The sequence below is a fragment of the Octopus bimaculoides genome, chromosome 10, assembly GCF_046866305.1.
Source record: "Octopus bimaculoides isolate indiv1 chromosome 10, ASM4686630v1, whole genome shotgun sequence".
Taxonomy (NCBI): Eukaryota; Metazoa; Mollusca; class Cephalopoda; order Octopoda; family Octopodidae; genus Octopus; species Octopus bimaculoides.
In genome coordinates this window covers 65,198,430-65,218,161 of record NC_142937.1, presented here as the reverse complement: position 1 = coordinate 65,218,161, position 19,732 = coordinate 65,198,430, and the positions used below count along the sequence as shown (strand labels likewise).

At 36.4% G+C, this 19,732-nt stretch overlaps 1 protein-coding gene across 1 annotated transcript in view; it reads right to left on the bottom strand.

Annotated features, from left to right (window-relative positions):
* The window catches only part of LOC106877714 (dynein axonemal heavy chain 5), a 435,668-nt gene that overhangs the window by 334,597 nt on the left and 81,339 nt on the right, over positions 1–19,732 (bottom strand). The window contains exons 20-27 of the mRNA XM_089358248.1: positions 17,722–17,787; positions 14,982–15,211; positions 11,334–11,485; positions 10,477–10,684; positions 5,779–5,999; positions 2,657–2,910; positions 959–1,168; positions 435–515 (exon numbers count right to left, since the gene is read on the bottom strand). Of these exons, the coding sequence (XP_089214374.1) occupies positions 435–515; positions 959–1,168; positions 2,657–2,910; positions 5,779–5,999; positions 10,477–10,684; positions 11,334–11,485; positions 14,982–15,211; positions 17,722–17,787 (1,422 nt within the window). The remainder of the gene's footprint in view (positions 1–434; positions 516–958; positions 1,169–2,656; positions 2,911–5,778; positions 6,000–10,476; positions 10,685–11,333; positions 11,486–14,981; positions 15,212–17,721; positions 17,788–19,732) is intronic.

The following is a 19,732-nucleotide window of genomic DNA, read 5'->3' as shown; positions in this document are numbered from 1 at the left end:
CATTATCACTATACTCATTACAACTAACATTTTCAGAACCAATATGGATATCCAGGGCAACAGTGTCTCTTACTAATATTATTAATATCACCACTGCTGCTATCATTACTGCCACCGTTCTGCTCTTCAAAAAAAAAAGCTGTGCACCATTCCTATCTAAGCTTGCCAACACACTTTCTCCGTTTCTTTCCATTTTGTCCTACTCTAAATGCAATACTAATTATATCAGTCATTCCTTTCCTCCCTAAGCTACAACTTTCTAGAACCCTCTTCCTGGCAGTATTTTACTTTATAAAAGTTTGAACTGTGTATCAACCATATTTAATATCATTAGTCAAGCCCGAGAGGGACTGTTTTAGCTAAGAGCCTTACCCTTCTTTCACAAATTAAGTAATAGCTAAACAACAGTAAAAGAGAGACGAGAAAAGGCTTACCTGTAAATATTTGATTTTCTCTTCATAATCGGTCAGAATTGGATTCTGTGTCACAAACTCATTAACACTCTCAGAAGGATCCTGAAAAGATTTTGATAATGTTTGACCTCTTTTAGATGTTTTTTTTTTTTTTCACTTTCTCTAACAATTTCATGCCTTGTTGATAAGGCATATCAATGTAGAGTTTTATTGGTGATTTGTTATTTGCTGAGAGAAAATATAATGGAAGACAAATGTGGAAGTGAAGAACAGGGAAGATGTGGATGAGGAAAACAAGAGGAGATAGCAAAGTAAAGCAAGAAAATGGATATAAGAAAGAGAGATGGAAGAAGAAGAGATGAGGAGGAAACAAAAGCTAGAAGAGGAACAGAAAAGTCTGATGGTAATACAGAAGGAACTAAAAGGGACAAAAGGATGAAGACATTAGAAGATAGAGACGTGCAAGATGAAGCTCACAACAGCCCAAAACCTGGAGACCATAAACAAGGATAGAAACAAGATTAGGTAGGTTAATAAAAACTTACCTGTGTCCAAAGTTCTGAATATTTGGAGAAGTTGGTTAACATATTTTGTACTTCTGTTTTGTAAGTACTAATTGCTGAGCCCAGCTGAATGACAACCTTCACTACGTCTTTATGGTCACTAATTAGTCGATGGAAAGGTTTAATTGTACTACTAGGGGGTGCAGTTTTTCCTTGCTCTTCAGACTGTTCACTCGCAAGCTGTTCCATTTCCTGACAAAAATATGCAAAATTTTTAGAAGGGTTGGACACATTTTGTGGTATTTTACTTTTTATTTTTATTTCATTTTAATTTTTTTACATTTATCTTTCATTATTTATTTATCTATTTTTTATTTTCATTTGTGGTTTATTTCATGAAAAGTTGAACAGCTGTTTATATAGCTGCAATTCCTTTAAACTGGTTAACCTTTGGAAATGAAACATGTTAATACCTATGTTGGATTAGAACCTGAACACTTTTGTTAGAGTGTTTCTAATAAAATATTTAACATATTTCTGTAAATAATCAAGAATTTAGGAGTTAGCAAAATAACTCTGCAAGAATTTTTTTGGTAATTGTTAAACAAAAAGGATCTTACACAGAATTATGATTGAAGGGTTGAGTTTAAATATGAAATCTTCAAAATAAGAAGTTTCCTAATGGAGGCAGAGGCAATCTTGGAGGAGCTGGTATGAAGAGGATTGGTATGTAGACCACTTAGTATAATTGTTAAATATTATATGTGTCTAAAAATTCTAGAAGTTATTTTTTGCTGTTGGCTATATTTTTCTCTTCATCTGCACACTCCATGAAGCTTCTGCTACCATTAACCATTATGAAGAAGATGTATTATTGCACAGTTTTCTTAGTGATTTCTCACTTGTTCAGTGGTGTAATAGAAGAAGGTGGAAGTAGAGAAGAAAAGGGATGGAAACGTGGAAAACAAGAAGTAATGGGAAAAATTAAAAAGACACCCTGTGTGTGTGTGTGTGTGTGTGTGTGTGTGTGTGTGTGTGTGTGTGTGTGTGTGTGTGTGTGTGTGTGTGTGTGTGTGTGTGTGTGTGTGTGTGTGTGTGTGTGTGTGTGTGTGTGTGTGTGTGTGTGTGTGTGTGTGTGTGTGTGTGTGTGTGTGTGTGTGTGTGTGTGTGTGTGTGTGTGTGTGTGTGTGTGTGTGTGTGTGTGTGTGTGTGTGTGTGTGTGTGTGTGTGTGTGTGTGTGTGTGTGTGTGTGTGTGTGTGTGTGTGTGTGTGTGTGTGTGTGTGTGTGTGTGTGTGTGTGTGTGTGTGTGTGTGTGTGTGTGTGTGTGTGTGTGTGTGTGTGTGTGTGTGTGTGTGTGTGTGTGTGTGTGTGTGTGTGTGTGTGTGTGTGTGTGTGTGTGTGTGTGTGTGTGTGTGTGTGTGTGTGTGTGTGTGTGTGTGTGTGTGTGTGTGTGTGGTCATGTGAATGCTGGCATTCAACATCTTCACTTGTCACTGCCAAATGCAGTGTGATGTTAAAAAAATTCCCCTTAACATTACAACCAGTCACACTGGCTTTCAAAGACCAGTGGAATAAAGATATCTTTTACTGAAAAGACACATGAGTTGGTAAGAAAAATCTGACTGCAAAATGCTGCCATAAAATAAGTTCCCATCCAACATATACAACCATGGGAAATGATTGTAAAAATGCAAGCAAATACTAATGACAATTTTCCTCATATCAATGGAAAAACTTACTTTCATTTGTTGCTTTTGCTGCAAAACAAAGTGCTTCCATGGTGCAATATTCTGTGATATCTTAACTATCATTTGTATAGCTTTGTTAAGGCTTTGTTGAATTTCATCTAAACTTGGACAGAGGACAACATTTGGAATTTGTAGGACAATCTTGCTTAAGAATAATGGTGATTTTGTGTCAGTCTTGTATGGTTCCTTATACTTATTAGCATTCTGAAGACGACGTTTCAGAAAATCTAGTGTCAGACGTGTACCTGGAAACAGAGACAACAGATAGGAATATCATTATCTCAAATTTGATTCAACAATGGCAATGCTCCACGAAGTCATTGCAACAAGCATATATAGTATTTACTAAATGAACCCTTAATCAACATATGATACATTTATCAACATATACATTTATCAACATATGATACATTTATTGCCAGAAGAGATGACTAAAAGGAAAGCTTACAAGAGGGCATCTGACTGAAACATACTGTTTTGAAAAATACAGTAAAACTCTGCTAACAAGGAAAACAAAGTATGATGATGATGATGATAACGATGACAATGATGATGATGATGGTGGTGGGCAAAAGTTTTTTAAGGTTATTATTTTAAAGTAATTTTAAGACTAACAACTGATCATTTACTGATGAGAAACCTCTATAATGAAAATTGCGTAAAATTTATAATTAGATTAGTTTCCAAAGATTATATCTAGTTTCACCTCTGAGCTAGGATGATACCCTGAGCTGCTTTCTTACCTCTTCTACCGAGTCATACCATATGCATTTGTCTCTCCTCCTATTGTCACTTCTTACTATACCTCAACTCCTAGATGATTACAGGTAAGTTCACTGCCATCAATTCACCATGAGGAAGGTTCGTTGCTGGGAAAGGTTAGCAAGAAAATATATCCATAGTATCTCACCATTAATGGTTAAAAACTATGTTATTGAAAAAAAACAAAACAAAAAAAAAACAAACAGTGAAATAATAACAGTGAACTTTCCCTGTGGTGAATTGATGACAGTGAACTTGCTGGACATACTGCTTAACACCACACTAACCACTTCAATCCAACAAGGGAATAGCTGAATGATTGATCAACCTACAAAGATAGCAGTTAAATCTCCCCCAAATTCTACCCCACTGTGTAACTTGTAAATGGAAACTCTTTGGGAAACCACCAGATGGAATGTAATCGTAATTCAAAGATAAACTCAAATAATACACTATTACACCAAATCTCCTTGAGAATTACATTAAAAATAAATGCACCCAAATTTTCAACCCATGGAAAACGGACATTAAATGATGATGACGATGATGATGTGTCTATAGAATACTAATTAAATGAGCTGGCCATTCCATTGATTGAATAAGTGGAGGACTCATCATCAAAACTGAAAAAAATCCAACATCATTCATGTCTGTGTATATGTATGCATATGTGTATGTGTGCATGCAGATGTGTGTGCATGCAGATGTGTGAGCATGCAGATGTGTGAGCATGCAGATGTGTGTGCATGCAGACGTGTGTGCATGCAGATGTGTGTGCATGCAGATGTGTGTGAATGCAGATGAGTATGTGCAAGCAGATGTGTATGTGTGCATAAGCATGTATGTGTTTTTGTATGTCAATATGTACAAATATTTATATATATATTAGCAGAAATACCCGGCGTTGCCTGGGTTGAAGAGAATAATGAAATCTAAAAACGCCGTCTAGACTACGCATCATCTTTATATATAGAGATGTATATACACACACGCACCCAAACACACATATATATATGTATATCAATATAAATATATGAAAGTCAATGAAGTTTCGTAAAAGAAGGTGATCATGTACATACTTTCTTGCTGTTGTGATTATAACACCTCATTGTAAACTATGTTCCTTGTTTTCCCTTGTGGAGCATATACAAATAGGTTTTTTGTTGCTGCCCACTCTTGAGCAGCCAACATACAGTTGTCCATGTGAGAAGCAGGGCTCTTCCAAGAGAAGACCAGCTACAGACAGTGTTTGACCCTGATATTTGTTTATGGACATGGCAAAAGTCACACGAAGGGGGAATTGTAGTCTTCTGAATGTAAAAGGAATGTCTGCTCCTGATGGAGTAAGAGGAATTCTTGGAATAAAGACGTCATCCCCTTTTGCACATCCAGAAAGAATGGTAGCCTCGATAACGTGTGACATCATTTTCTAAATAATGCTCATCTGTTATGTTCGGGTTAAAATTTCATCAACATCAAAAATATATGAATTTTCATGGGAGTTATGGCTGTTATGCAAAGAATATAATTTCCAAATTTCATAAAGATCCATTCAGTACTTTTGACGTAGTTTTGGATAAGAAAACAAATGACTAATGTGTGTGTTTGTGTGCATGTGTATGTGTGTGTGATGGGTGTATATATGTATAGATATATGTATCCATGTATATATGTATATATGTGTACATATTACATGTACATCTATATATATATATACATCTACACATATGTATACATATACATGTATGTATAGATCTATATATATATATACATATACGTGTACATCTATATGTATACATATACATCTCTCTATCTCTCTCTCTTTCTCTCTCTCTCTCTCTCTCTCTCTCTCTCTCTTTCTCTCTTTCTCTCTCTGAAAGTATCTGTCATTACAGTATCGAAATGGTGTACATATACATGTATATGTATACATATACATCTCTCTCTCTCTCTCTCTTTCTGTCTCTCTCTTTCTCTCTTTCTCTCTCTGTGAAAGTATCTGTCACTACAGTATCGAAATGTGATTGTTTCAGTTAGTGGAATAGTTTCATTTTTAAAGTGAAAGTATTTGACATGAGTGTTTTTGTTTCACTTTTGACATGTAATACTTAAATAGTGGAGGAGATATTATGTTGCCGTGTGCTCGAACTCTGCAAGAAGTTAATAATTTTTTTTGACTAAAACACAACTGGAACCCTAAGTAAGGCATGTGTAAAATTTGAATGAAATTGGTTGCGTAGTTCTCGAGTTTTAGGGATTCACACACACACACAGACAGACAGACAGACAGACAGACAGACAGACAGACAGACACACATTCTCATTTTTATATATATAGATATCTATATTACATTTAACAATAGCATCAGTGTTCCTCTGGGTAAAGTAACCAAACATGGCATAATAACAACAGGGCTGGCACTCTTGGCAACGTTGGTTCTTGTGTTTATTATCAGGACTCATGCAAGGAAACCCATTGGCAATAGTGAGCCCTTGTCGTTCTTCTTCTTTCAGGTTAGAGATCAGCAGATTGGCTAAATCCTCGACTGATTTTTCCACCAACTGGCTGGAACTAAAAAAAGAGAAAATATTCATGTTTTATTTTTTAAGTTAAAAATGGCAGAGAACTAATTACAGATTTCTAATATAGGCATAAGGACCAAATTTTAACAGGAGGGAAGAATCAGTTATAGACTAAAATGTTAAAGAACCCCCTTTGGTCATGAATGATCATGGGATTGCAACTAGAAAGTTACTCTCCGAGGCACATGTCTGGACAAGGTTGTTTGCAGAAGACCAGCAGTTGCCCATGCATACCAGACTTTCCTCTCCATGCCACAGATGTTACCCAAGGAAAAGGCAAAGGCCAATACAGCTTGGCACCAGTAATGTCACAACTCATTTCTACAGCTGAGTGAACTGGAGCAATGTGAAATAAAGTGTCCTGCTCAAGAACACAACACACAGCATGGTCCAGTAATTGACCTTACTACCTCGGTGCTCTAACCACTCAGTCATTGGTACTTATTTTATCAGCTACTATAAAGATGAAAGGTAAAGTTGACTACAGCCAGATTTGAACTCAGAATACATAGGAAGATAACTAAATACCATGAAATATCTGCCAATACAACCATCCTTCAAACTACTAATTAACTTCCAATTTTGACACAAGGCCAGCAATTTTGAGGAAAGGGATTACTTGATTACATCAACACCAGAATTCAACTGGTACTTATTTCATCCACCCCAAAAGGATGAAAGGCAAAGTCAACCTTTTTGGAATTTGAAATCAGAACATATAGACAGATGAAATACCACTAAGCATTTTACCTGCCTTGCTAATGATTCTGCCAGCTTACCATCTTGCAAACAACTAATTATTAATGAACCAAGACATATATGAAGGGGTACTGAAAAGTTCCTGGCTGTAAGGGTATCATGAAAGGCCTGGTTGAAGGCTCAAACTTCCAACTTTTTGTTTTTTTTTACAGGGTTTAGAAAAACTGTAGGACTGCTGCAATAAGCATGTGACTCTGAGACGGGGAATATGTTGAATAAAATTATAATTAACTGATTCCTCCTGTATTTTCTTCTACCCCAAGCCAGGAACTTTCCAGCACCTCCTTGTAATGTCAATTTACATATCAGTTAACATCACTTGTCTGTGTAGCATCACTTCAGTGTATCAGTTTCATCTTGAATTCAATTTCGAGAATATTTTAGACAAATAAATTTCAATGAATTATCTTTAATAATTTTATCTCAAGTGAAGAGGTTAAGTATAACTTGCAAAATCAATATATCCTTTTTCTTCTATATCGTTCTTCAATATGATTTTATGTCTGTAATATTCTGATAGATATCTCAGGCTGAGAACACGAATTTTTCATTCTTTGAACTTTATGTATTCCTTCTTAATGGTATATAATTATTGAAATATATAGTTTGTAAATAGAGCCCACGTTTGCAAACTATAATTTCATAATTGAATATATTTAACCAAATAAAATGCCTAACTGCCTGCTTTTCATTTTTTCTATCATTTGATCTATCTATCTATCTATGTATTTCTCTCTCTCTCTCTATATATATATAATATTCATATATATATATATATATATCTGCCTACCTACTTACCTACCTTCCTACCTACCTACCTACCTACCTATCAACCTACCTACATAACTATCTACCTATCTCTGTCTGTCTGTGTGTCTGTTTGTCTATCTATCTGTCTATCTATCTATTTCTCCCTCCCTCTCTCTCTCTCTATATATATATATATTTATATATATATATATATCTGCCTACCTACTTATCTATCTACCTACCTACCTTCCTACCTACCTACCTACCTATCAACCTTCCTACATAACTATCTACCTATCTCTGTCTGTCTGTCTGTCTGTTTGTCTATCTATCTGTCTAACTATCTAGTTTTCTCTCTTTCTTTCTTTCTATCTGTTTGGCTGTCTGTCCATCCATCTGTTATCTATCTAACATGTTACAAGCTAATGAAAGTGGGGTGCTATTCACAGTTACTCAAAATAAACCTGCTTGAGAAAGTAGCCAAACATCCCTCAAATCACACTGTTGTCATACAAAGAGGAAACAATGAATGAAGTAGTCCCTAATGTATAAAAAAAAGACAGGATGGTTATCGTTGGAACACCTTTGATTACAGGACTACTCAAACAGTCCTAGGGGGTTCAAAAGTGACATGTAACATTAAGTGTTAGTCTTTGTATAAAGATAATCTTTCTGTTTATGCTATGTTACAAAGAATTAACAGAGCGTTAATTACATTCTTTAAAAATACTAGTTTCAAATTTTTGTGCAAGGCCATCAAAATTTTGGTGAGAGAGTAAGTCAGTTACATTGATCTCGGTATGTAACTGGTACTTATTTTATTGCACCTGACAGGATGAATGGCAAAGTTGCCCAAAGATGGAATTAGAACTTAGACACAAGAAATGCTACTAAGCATTTTGCCTGGTATGCTAACGATTCTTTGTTCTAAAGGTACAAGGCCTGAGATTTTGTAGGGTAGGGACTAATCAATTACATCAACTCCAGTGCTTCACTGGTAACTTAATTTATCGACCCTGAAAGGCTGAAAAGCAAAGTTGACCTCGATGGAATTTGAACTCAGAATGTAAAGACGAACGAAATATCGCTAAGCATTTCATCCAGCATGCTAACAATTCTGCCAGCTCTCTGCCTCAAATATAACTACAACATTGATTGAGTTACTTCTGAAATGTCTTGTTCTCCCAGGAGTTGATTTAAATCTATCAGAAAATGGTATCTTTCATCCTGAAGTCCATTCTCTTCATAGTAGTTCTCTTCACTAAAGCCTTCAATGCAACTTTTCAAGCTCTATATTAAGGTACCAAAACCCTACTGCAAGCACCTTATATTTCACAATGCTTATGGGTATCTAAATGTGGGCAGAGGCTTATGTTTACTTGTCTGTATGACTTACTCTGGCAGTGATATTATGTGAATATACATAGCATATTGGTTAATGCAATAAGGTATCAACTATGAGTAATGAACATTTTTCAAACATGAAAATAAAAGAACATCTTGGGCTAACAATGGGGGACCACAACCTTGTGCAGTGATCTGCTACAATAAAGCAGCCAAATCTTCAAACTACACCATATATTCTTTAAAAAAAAGGACTTCACTGGATAATCTAAACTTATATGTACAAAAAGGCAGGATAGTCACATCTGGATTGTCTTTCATCATAGATCTGCTAAATGATACTGACTTGGGTGTAAAAACGAGCAATGACAACAACAGCAGCAACAACAACAAAAACAACAACAACAACAACAACAACAGCAGCAGTAGCAGCAGCTGTTGCAACAGCAACAGCCACAACAACAACAACAAGAGCTAGTGTAATATAACTGGGATGGTTACAATGTCAGACATACTGCTTCTTAAACCCTATAGAAAGTAAATACATCTGGTTATCATAATAATAATAATAATAATGATGATAATAATAATAATAACAACAACAATAATGATTATAATAATAATATTCTGCTCAATACCATAGATTTGCTTATCAGTTGTTTGACCTTAACCAGTTGAGTGCATGTCCCTTGGTAGCTGACGATATATATGTATCTCTGATCATGAGCAGAAGTAGTGGGGGAGCACAATAACCATGTGTTGAGAGGAATTCTTTGGAGTTTGAATAATTCACCTCTGGAAACATGGGTGTTTCATCCAAAATCCTTAAGCAACCCTTATTCAGGGTCCTTTTTAGCAGAATAGGCGACTCAACCTGAAGAAAATTTTAACTGGATCTTACCTGCAAGATCATATGAGATCACTGTGTCATGCACATATGGTTGTGATGCATGTGACTGGTGTACCCTTATTAAACGGGTAGTCATGATGGGTATTTTGGGCTTCGTATATTTGTACCCCAGTGTCACTTTGATGGCATGCACTGCTCTCTCACTCAATAAGTGGAAGCACAAGGCCTCAAATTTTGGGGGAAGGATTATGTTGTTTAAATCGACTACCAGTGTGTAACTGGTACTAATTTTATCAACCCCGAAAGGATGAAAGGTAAAGTCGACCATGGCGGAATTTGAACTCAGAATGTGATGGCAGATGACGTACCGCTAAGCATTTCACCCGGTATGCTAACAATTCTGCCAGCTTGCTGCCTTCTCAATAATAGTAATAATAATAATCAAAAGATGTAAGTCAATTACATTGAACCTAGTGCTTAACCTGTACTTATTTTATTGACCCCAAAACAACGAATGGCTAAGTTGACTTCGGTGGCATTTGAACTGAGAATTTAAAGACAAACGAAATGCTGCTAAGTATTTTGCCTGGCAATATTGGCCTTGTTATCAAACAAGTTGTAGTGTCCCTGATCATAACAACTTGTCAGATGACAACAGCTATGATAATGAAGAGGGTGATGGGAATAATATCAAACATATAGATGGCAAGATTAACAAGAGCTAACCATGTTTTATAAAAAATAACGAAGGACCTGGACTTACATGTTGATGGCTTCAGCTGCAGTAGAAACTACTTTGCTTGTTTTTTCCAGAAACTCATGCACAGTAATAGGTTCGTCCTCAGGCAATTCGCAAAGTGGCATCAGAGAAATGTCATCAAGGACAGCATCAATCTGACATTCAAGGAGGTCGGTCACTCTCTTTACAATCTTCTTCAGTTCATGAATGGCCTGGTTACATTTCACCACATCTAGTGGGATATATAAGACAATCCATTTAGGGATTTAATCATATCAGTATGATCACCAATTGCATGCATGCGCACACACACACACACACACACACATACACACACATACATGCACACACACACACACATTCTGAGATTTATTAATACATATCTATATGTTGGTTGTTGAAAACTGTAGGAAGCTTGTCGTATATGTTTGAGCCATGTATATATGTGGTGGTGTATGGATGTGTGTAGGAGTCCGTGTATGAAATGAGTTAGTGTTGATATTCCATGTTTGTCACTACATGAGAAAAACATTGATGATAGGTGTAGGCATGGGTGTATGGTAAGAGGTTTGCTTCCCAATCACTTAGTTCTAGGTTCAGTCTCACTGCATGCCATCTGAGCAAGTGTCTTCTGGTATAGCCTTGGGCTAGTCAAAGCCTTGAGTGGATTTGGTAGACAAATGCTGAAAGAAACATGTTGTGTGTGTGTGTGTGTGTGTGTGTGTGTGTGTGTGTGTGTGTATGTGTGTGTGTACCTGTGTACCTGTGTTTGTCCTACACCACCCCTTGACAGCTGGTGTTGGTTTGTTTACGCTCTTGCAGACCAATAAAAGAAGCATTTACATACAACTGGTAATTGGTATTTTGAAAAAACAACTTACAAGAGTTGATATTAAATGAGGTCCAAGTGAGTTGTCCAAGACCAGGTTTTAAAACCTTCTCTACATGGTCGCGCAAGGGTTTTGTTAAAGTCCACAGCACCTGAGGAATGGTCGTTTGAATATGTTTGTATTTTACCAACATGGAGTTGAGGCTGCAAAGAGATTTGAAAAATGTTTTTCAGTCAGTTTAGTAAACAATTGCTGGAGAATGCAGTAGTCTATAGATATGTGTTATTTTATGTTAGTAAGCTTTTAAGAGAAGTTAAAAAGGTAATGGGTAAAGACCCCCTTTGGTCATGAATGATCATGGGATTGCACCTAGGAAGTTCCTCTCAGAGGCAAAAGTCTGGGCAAGGCTGTTGTGGAAGACCAGCAGTTGCCCATGCATAACAGTCTCCCCTCTCCACACCACTAATGTTGTTCAAGGCTGATACAGCCTGGCACCAGTGACATCACAACTCATTTCTACAGATGAGTGAAGTGAAGCAACATGAAATAAAGTGTCTTGCTCAAGAACACACCACACAGCCTGGTCTGGGAATTGAACTCATGACCCCGCCAGCTGGAAGTCTGACACACTAACCACTGAGTCACAGAGGAGAATTATATGTAAAGATATATCAAAGAGTTAAATTCAAGTATTAGGAAAGACAGTCTGGTTATAAGGATTAAATAGGAAAAACTGTTCACCTATATACTGAAACAAACTTTTGGTAACAATTAGGTGAAAGCTGTACATAAAAATTAGAAGAATGGGTAGATTGGATAATGATACTAAATCCATATCTTTCTATAAGAAACTAGTGAAAAAATAGTTAATTTCAAGACACTAGAGTGGTAGTTGTCAAAATGGTACACATTTAGATAAAATGAGAAATAGCTATGGCTGTGCAATGATATCTTCACTGAAATCTGGAACACAAAGGAACAGAGACAGTAGCTGGACATTTAGCATTTAACCGGTCATATTTGGCCAAAACATTCTGCCTGTCTTATATTCAAACTGACTAGATCCAGCTTCTCACACCTATCCTACAATGTTATTCTAAAAATAATCAATTGCATCATTGAAATCTTGAAGCTACAAGATAATGCATGACAATTCAAAACAATATGAATAAATAAGCATTCATCATCATCATCGTTTAACGTCTGCTTTCCATGCTAGCATAGGTTGGACGATTTGACTGAGGACTGGCAAGCCAGAAGGCTGCACCGGGCATGAGGGCCAGTCACATGGTACTGGCAATGAGGGCCAGTCACACGGTACTAGCAATGGCCATGCTCAAAAAGGTGTTTTTACATGCCACCTGCACAGGAGCCAGTCCACTTTTGACAAAATAATGTGAATGCTAAAGGCTTAAAGACCTTTGCAATTTGTGGAAGAAAGATTACTGCACTTTTATGGTCATATTATGCAGAATAAGGATTAGTGCTGGTGCTAAAAGACTATCACTACTGAGAATGAAAGATGCTTGTAGGTAAACTGAAGAAAACAGGTAAGGTTCAGAATGGAGTATTGCTCTCACATCGGTGATGGTGTTCCTGCTGCTGCTACACAGACATCTAAGGGCACATCATCTGATTGATCAGTATAAAGTCATTCACAGATGTGTTTCAACCTTTGACTCATAGGTGCATTTCCTTCTTTCTCTGCCTTTTTTTTTACCATTAATATAAAGGCCTCTGTTCCTTGGAGCCTGCTGGACTTCTCAGCTTACCCAACTCTCCTCTTCTCATCACCCTTGTTGTGTTCAAATCCCTTTTCTAGCCTTGTACTAATCCCTACGACCAGTCCTTCCTTCCTTCCTTCCTTCCTTCCTTCCTTCCTTCTAAGAACATCAGTCCTCTGGTTATTCCTCCCAGCACATGTTTTTTCCCATTTGGAGGTATGTAGCTTAGTGGTTAGTGTATTGGACTCAAGATCATAAGATTGTGGTTTTGATTCTTGGACTAGGTAACACATTGTGTTCTTAAGCAAAATGCTTCATTTCACATTGCTCCAGTCCACTCAACTGGCAAAAATGAGTAATCTTGTGACGAGCTGCCATCTCATCCAGGTGAGGAATTTATACTCCATGGAAACCAGGAAACCAGCCCTTTATGAGTCAGCATGACTCGAGAATGTAACTTCACCTTTTATTTACGTCTTTCCCAAAGAAGTTGACTTACAAAGATTCAATTTTACAGGTTTCAGATTGCCATGGCCACTGCCCTTTTCTCCAGACCCAGCAAGTGAAAAACACAATGTGTAGAGGAGCAGTGATTGCAGTTTTGTGGTACTATTGCATAAAGTGATGATTTGTGCTAGATAAATTAGAACCATGCATTGACAGTGAAAGATGTACATAGCAAAGAGGAAACATGAAGAAGTAGTGAAGACAGGGCCTCAAAGACAAGATGATGCACATAATGACAGAGAGCAGAGACAATTTACTGAACTATGGATCTGCCTAATCTATGCTAGGATGGAAAAATAGGCATTAGATCATGGTAATCATGGTGAGGATGAAATATGTAGTGAGTCCAATGAGTAGCAAGTGGTATAATGTTGCTATTCTTTTATTCCTTTATTCCTTTATTCTTTTACTTCTTTCAGTCCTTTGACTGTAGCTATGCTGGAGCACTGCCTTCAAGGGGTTTTTGTCGAAGAAATTGATGCCAGAACTTATTCTTTGTAAGCCTAGTACTTATCCTATCGGTCTTTTTTGCTGAACCACTAAGTTATGGAGAAAACACTCCAGCATCGGTTGTCAAGTGATGGCAATGGTGGGGTAGGGGACAAACTCAGATACACACACATAAATACACACACACACACACATATATATATATAAGATGGGCTTCTTTCAGTTTCCATCTACCAAATCCACTCACAAGGCTTTGGTCAGCTCAAAGTTATAGTAGAAGATGCTTGCTTAAGGTGCCATGCAGTGGGACTGAACCTGGAACCATGTGGTTGGAAAGTAAGCTTCTTACCACATAGCCATGCCTGCACCTATGTTGGTCTCTATCTTTTATCTTTTACTTGTTTCAGTTATAAAACTGTGGCCATGCTGGGGCACCACCTTGAAGAACTTTTAGTTGAATGAATTGACACCAGTGCTTATATTTTTTTAAGCCTGATACTTATTGTATCAGGCTGTTTTTGCCAAACCATCATGTTATAGGGACATAAACAAACCAACACCGGTTGTCAAGTGGTGATGGGACACATACACAGACACAAAGACACACACACATAGATACGTGTGTGCATGTCTGTGTGTATACGATGGGTTTCTTTCAATTTCTATCTAGCAAATCCACTCATAAGGCTTTGGTTAGTCTAAGGCTATAGTAGAAGACACTTACCAAAAGTACCACACAATGGGACTGAATCCAGAACAATGTGATTGGGAAGCAAGGTTGTCACAGCACAGCCATGCCTGCACCTAATTCATATATATGTAAGCTAGCAGTACATTTAGGAGTTTTATTGTTAGGTATGAATTAGAAACATTTTCATTGATTCTCAATTCCAGTTTCTTTAACTTGGGTCTGATTTTTCAATTATGTATGAAAATGTTAAAATTGTATATACTTCCAACCCATACAATGAGAAAGATATAAATTAAAGTGGACTGAAAAATAAAGTAAAATACACACGCTGTATAGTTTGATTTGAATATATTCTCCTTGAGTGCAAGTTCTCTAGCAGTTTCTGGAATTTCAAGATTCAAGGAAACTAACCATTTTGCTTCTTCTATAAGCTCAATTATATGGTAATCAAAATTAACATGCATTTCCTGTGTTTCTGGATGACGAACCAAAAGGGAAACATGAAGACCATTTTTTATACTGTCTACTGCTTTGCACCAGCTTTGGTAATAGAGTAGCTGTCAGTTGATAATGGAAAGGAAATTAGAAAAAAAAAAACATGAAAAGTAGATATAAAATATGTCTGATAAATGTTCAAGTTAAAACAGGCAACAGTGAATATCTAATAATGATGGCAGTTTGGGTATAGACAAAGACAATTAACAAAATTCAGCTGAAATGTTGTGAGATCAGACCCTGCTTCCGACACAGTAATATTCTTGAAACAAAATATTAAACAACTGCTTTCCGTTTCTATTAAAAACTTAACCAAACCTCTTTTGCCCCCATATTTCTGTTGAAATACACTGTTTTTGTTTCAATTAATTTTTAAAATAATAAAGAATTTAATAAAGTAATTGTCATTGTCAAGCTAGTGTTTGGCATTGAAATTCACTGAAATTTTGAAGGAAGATTTAAATTTAGATAACTTGAACAAATATAGTTTACTACTTGACCTTTTAATAGGTGACCTTCAATAGGTGACCAACTTTATTAACTTAAATCATAGAAATAAAGGTTGTCCTTAGGGTGTTGGTATCAAAAAGGTTACATAAAGAGATATAAAAGATAATAAGAGGAAAATAGTATAGTAAAATTCATAGGGAAATGTGAATTGACACAGTGGTGTAGTAAGGATTCAGTACTGAAGAGCAAAGACAATTTCGTCAAACTCACTTTTAGTAATAATCATGACAAGCAAGAGGAAATTTTGTATCCTTTCACACCTGTGCACAAAAGCAACTATATACCTCATTCTCTCACTTGTTATGCTCTGAATTGACACAGAGAGCTAGTAGTGCAGAAATCAAATGATTTTACACAAAGAGAATAGATGCAGACAAAGTTTCATGGTTACTCATAATAGAAGAACAATGAGAGTCTGTAATTATCATGTTTTCTTAAATATGCCTCAAGCATTTTTGAACTGGCAACAAGTTTGTATTTATATAACAGGTGGTATGAAAAATTTCCCTGACTAGTTCTGTGGCATGCCAACAGATGGCAGCACACTGTTGTGTGTGCAGTGAGAGCTAGCAGTGACCTTCATGAGGCAGTGTGTTGAGTTACATCGCTGTGTTTACTTCAAAAGTTGTAAAATTTGTATTTTTGTGATCTTGTAATTGCTGTAGTCTGCGATTTTGTCATGAACAGGAACAAAGAACCAACATGAAATTTTGCGTTAAACTTGGGAAGTCTGCTACAAAGACATTGGGCATGCTTCAGCAAGCTTACAGCAATGAAGCAATGGATCATACACAATGTTTCGAGTGGCATCGGCACTTCAAAAGCTGAAGAATGTCCCTGGAAGATGATGAGCAATTTGAAAGACCTGCCACAAGTATCAACCCCAGAAATGTGGTACTGTGCAACAATAATTTGGTTCCCCCAAGGCCAAACCATCAACTGTGAGTTCTACTGTGATGTTTTGAGGCATTTGAAGGAGGACATTTGCCAAAAATCACTGGATTCGTGGAGCGTGAATAATTAGATGCACCCTGTCACCAAGCTATCCTCAGCTGTGATTTTCTTGCCAAAAACAACATGGTATCACTTCTGCACCTGCCCATTTTGCCAGATTTAGCACCTGCACACTTCCATCTCTTCCATAAGAAGAAAATACAGCTCAAAAGTCACTGTTTTAACACCTGTGTTGAGATCAAGTGTGAATCACAGAAAGTCCTCGACTTGCCAATGGAAAATTACTTCCAGGCTGGATTCCAAAAGTGGCAGGAACGCTGGGATCAGTGTATGGTTACACAAGGTGACTATTTCAATGAAGAAGATATTAAAATGCAGGTAAATAAGTTATATTTTATTAAACATAACTAATCCTGGAACTTTTTGATACCACCTAATACATCACTGCTTAACACTGTAACCTTGTATTTTACTTTTTTATAGATATTTACAAAGTTAGTTCAATGGTTCCAACCATTTGGCTAAAATAGAATTATAAACACGCATCATTTCTCTTCAGTAAATGTTGGTAACTAAATGATAAATAGTCAAGAATACAGATTTTAAAATCAAAATTTTTATCAAATGCATTAACTCTGAAAAGCCATTATTGAGGATTTATCTGACAATTTCTGTACAATGGAATTAATACAGCAAAGTTTAATTGATTTTCTGGTATGGAATATATATAATATATAGAACTATCTAACAACAATAGAATCAACCATTGCCTGAAGAGATTGTCATATTAAAGATTCTTATTAAAGAAAAATTAGATAACTTTCTGTCACAGCTCTTCTTTGCCAGAGATGTCATGGGATTCTCAACAACTATAAATCAGAAAAGGCCATGATTTATCCAACATTGTGTCAAATCCAGCAAATTAAATTTCAAAATTCTTTTCAAAACCCTCTATAATATGGTTTATTTGTTTGCATGAAACACTCTCTTAATTTTTCTCTCTTTCTCTAACTTATTTAATCCACTCCCATCCACTACTCTACCATTTTCTCTCTTTTTCTCTATGCACATAATATACCCTCTTATAAACAAGCACATTGCAATTTACCTCAAATTCCAATAAGACACTGGCCATTTTATTATAGCTGGCAATAATACTCTGTGCATCTGGATGCTGTAAGCAACAAAAACATCACATTCAACGCTTCAGAAAATAATATTATGTAAATTTAACATGCCTGCATGCACATATGCATGCACGCTCACACGCACACACACGCATGCGTGCACACACACACACACTCATGACAGAACAACAGAAAACAATATCAGTGATATGTTCAAAATTTTCACTGCTACAACTGTTTCAGTAACTTTCATATAATATTTCAGAGAAGTACTTTACTGGCAGATGATCTGATTTGAGATGATACATTGAAACTAAAGCATGGAGAACACATATTGGTCATTGCAAAACACACAAAAATTGATAACTTCACTTAAACATTATTATTTGGATAACATGTTGCAGAAAATTAAACATCCTTGTACTCTGCAACCTTTTATTGTGTTCTATATTGTTTCACTGTTATTCTCTTTCATTTCCCCCCACTTTATTGCATCTTATCCTGTTTTATTTGATTTTATTCTATTTTATTTAATTTCTTCTCATCTTCCTTCCTACTTGTCCTGCTCACAATATTACCCTGTTATCAAAATTTTTATCACACTAACTATAACTTGGTCATTGATAGAATCTCAATGAAACTGCTCTGAGATAAAGTTGCTGGCCAGTATATATATAGGCCGCAGGGTTTTAGATGTAATTTTTATCTCTCATTTATATAGGTCAGTAATTCTGGTTGTCACCATCTGGTGCTCATTGAACTTTGTACAGTCTTGGCTATACTCAGTCTTCTCTATATTTCACAGGTGTCATTCTAGTCATTGCAAATAAGAATGCCAAATTCTTCTATGTTTTTGATATTTCCATTGTTTATAGTTATGCATCATTTTTTGTGTTTTTAGCTATTTTCAATGCTTTTGTTTTGGGAGGATTTGAATAATTGCATTGTTTACTCAATTAACTAAACCTTGTAGTTCTTGCAGGCTGGCAGCTATGAAGACTACATTGTCTGCATAACTCAGATTTGTGATGACTTTACTATTAATTTTGATGCTTCCAGTGAAACCATACAGCGTGTCTCTCATAGTATATATTAAAGAGGTGCAGAGAAGAATGCAGTCCTGGCAGACACATTGTTTGAGATCAAATCAGTCTATTAGCCCAAGAGTTGCTTGAACTACTGCACCTTTGTTTCACATACAAGTTTTTGATAAATTCTACTATATAAGAAGGGAATCCTATTTTGATCATATTTATTTCTTTATTGCCCACAGGGGGCTAAATATAGAGGGGACAAACAAGAACAGACAAAGGGATTAAGTCGATTGCATCGACCCCAGTGTGTAACTGGTACTTATTTAATCGAACCCGAAAGGATGAAAGGCAAAGTCGACCTTGGTGGAATTTGAACTCAGAACATAACAGCAGATGAAATACTGCTAAACATTTTGCCCGGCGTGCTAACGGTCCTGCCAGCTTGCTGCCCTATTTTGATCATATTGATCCATGATACATTAAGTGAGTCATTATTGAGGGCTTTTTTTGTAATCAATGAAACAAAAAAAATGTCATCATTATATTCCTGATCCTTTTCAGTTACTATTTTAAGGTTCAATATTTGGTTTCTTGTTCCTCTTCCAGATCTAAAACCTGTTTGTTCTCTTCACTAATTTTTTTCTTCTAGCTTCGTTTTTATTCTGTTTGAGATGATTTTGAGTAGAATTTTGCTGCAGTGGCTTATCAGTGCCATAGTTCTATTGCATTGCTGCACATCCCGTACATAACCATAAGAAGGCACATGGCTCAGTGGTTAGAGTGTTGGCTTCACAATCATGAGGTAGTGAGTTCAATTCCCAGACTGGGTTGTGTGTTGTGTTCTTGAGCAAAACACTTTATTTTCATGTTGCTCCAGTTCAGTCAGCTGTAGAAATGAGCTGTGATGTCACCAGTGCCAAGCTGTATCGGCCTTTACCTTTCCCTTGGTTAACATTGG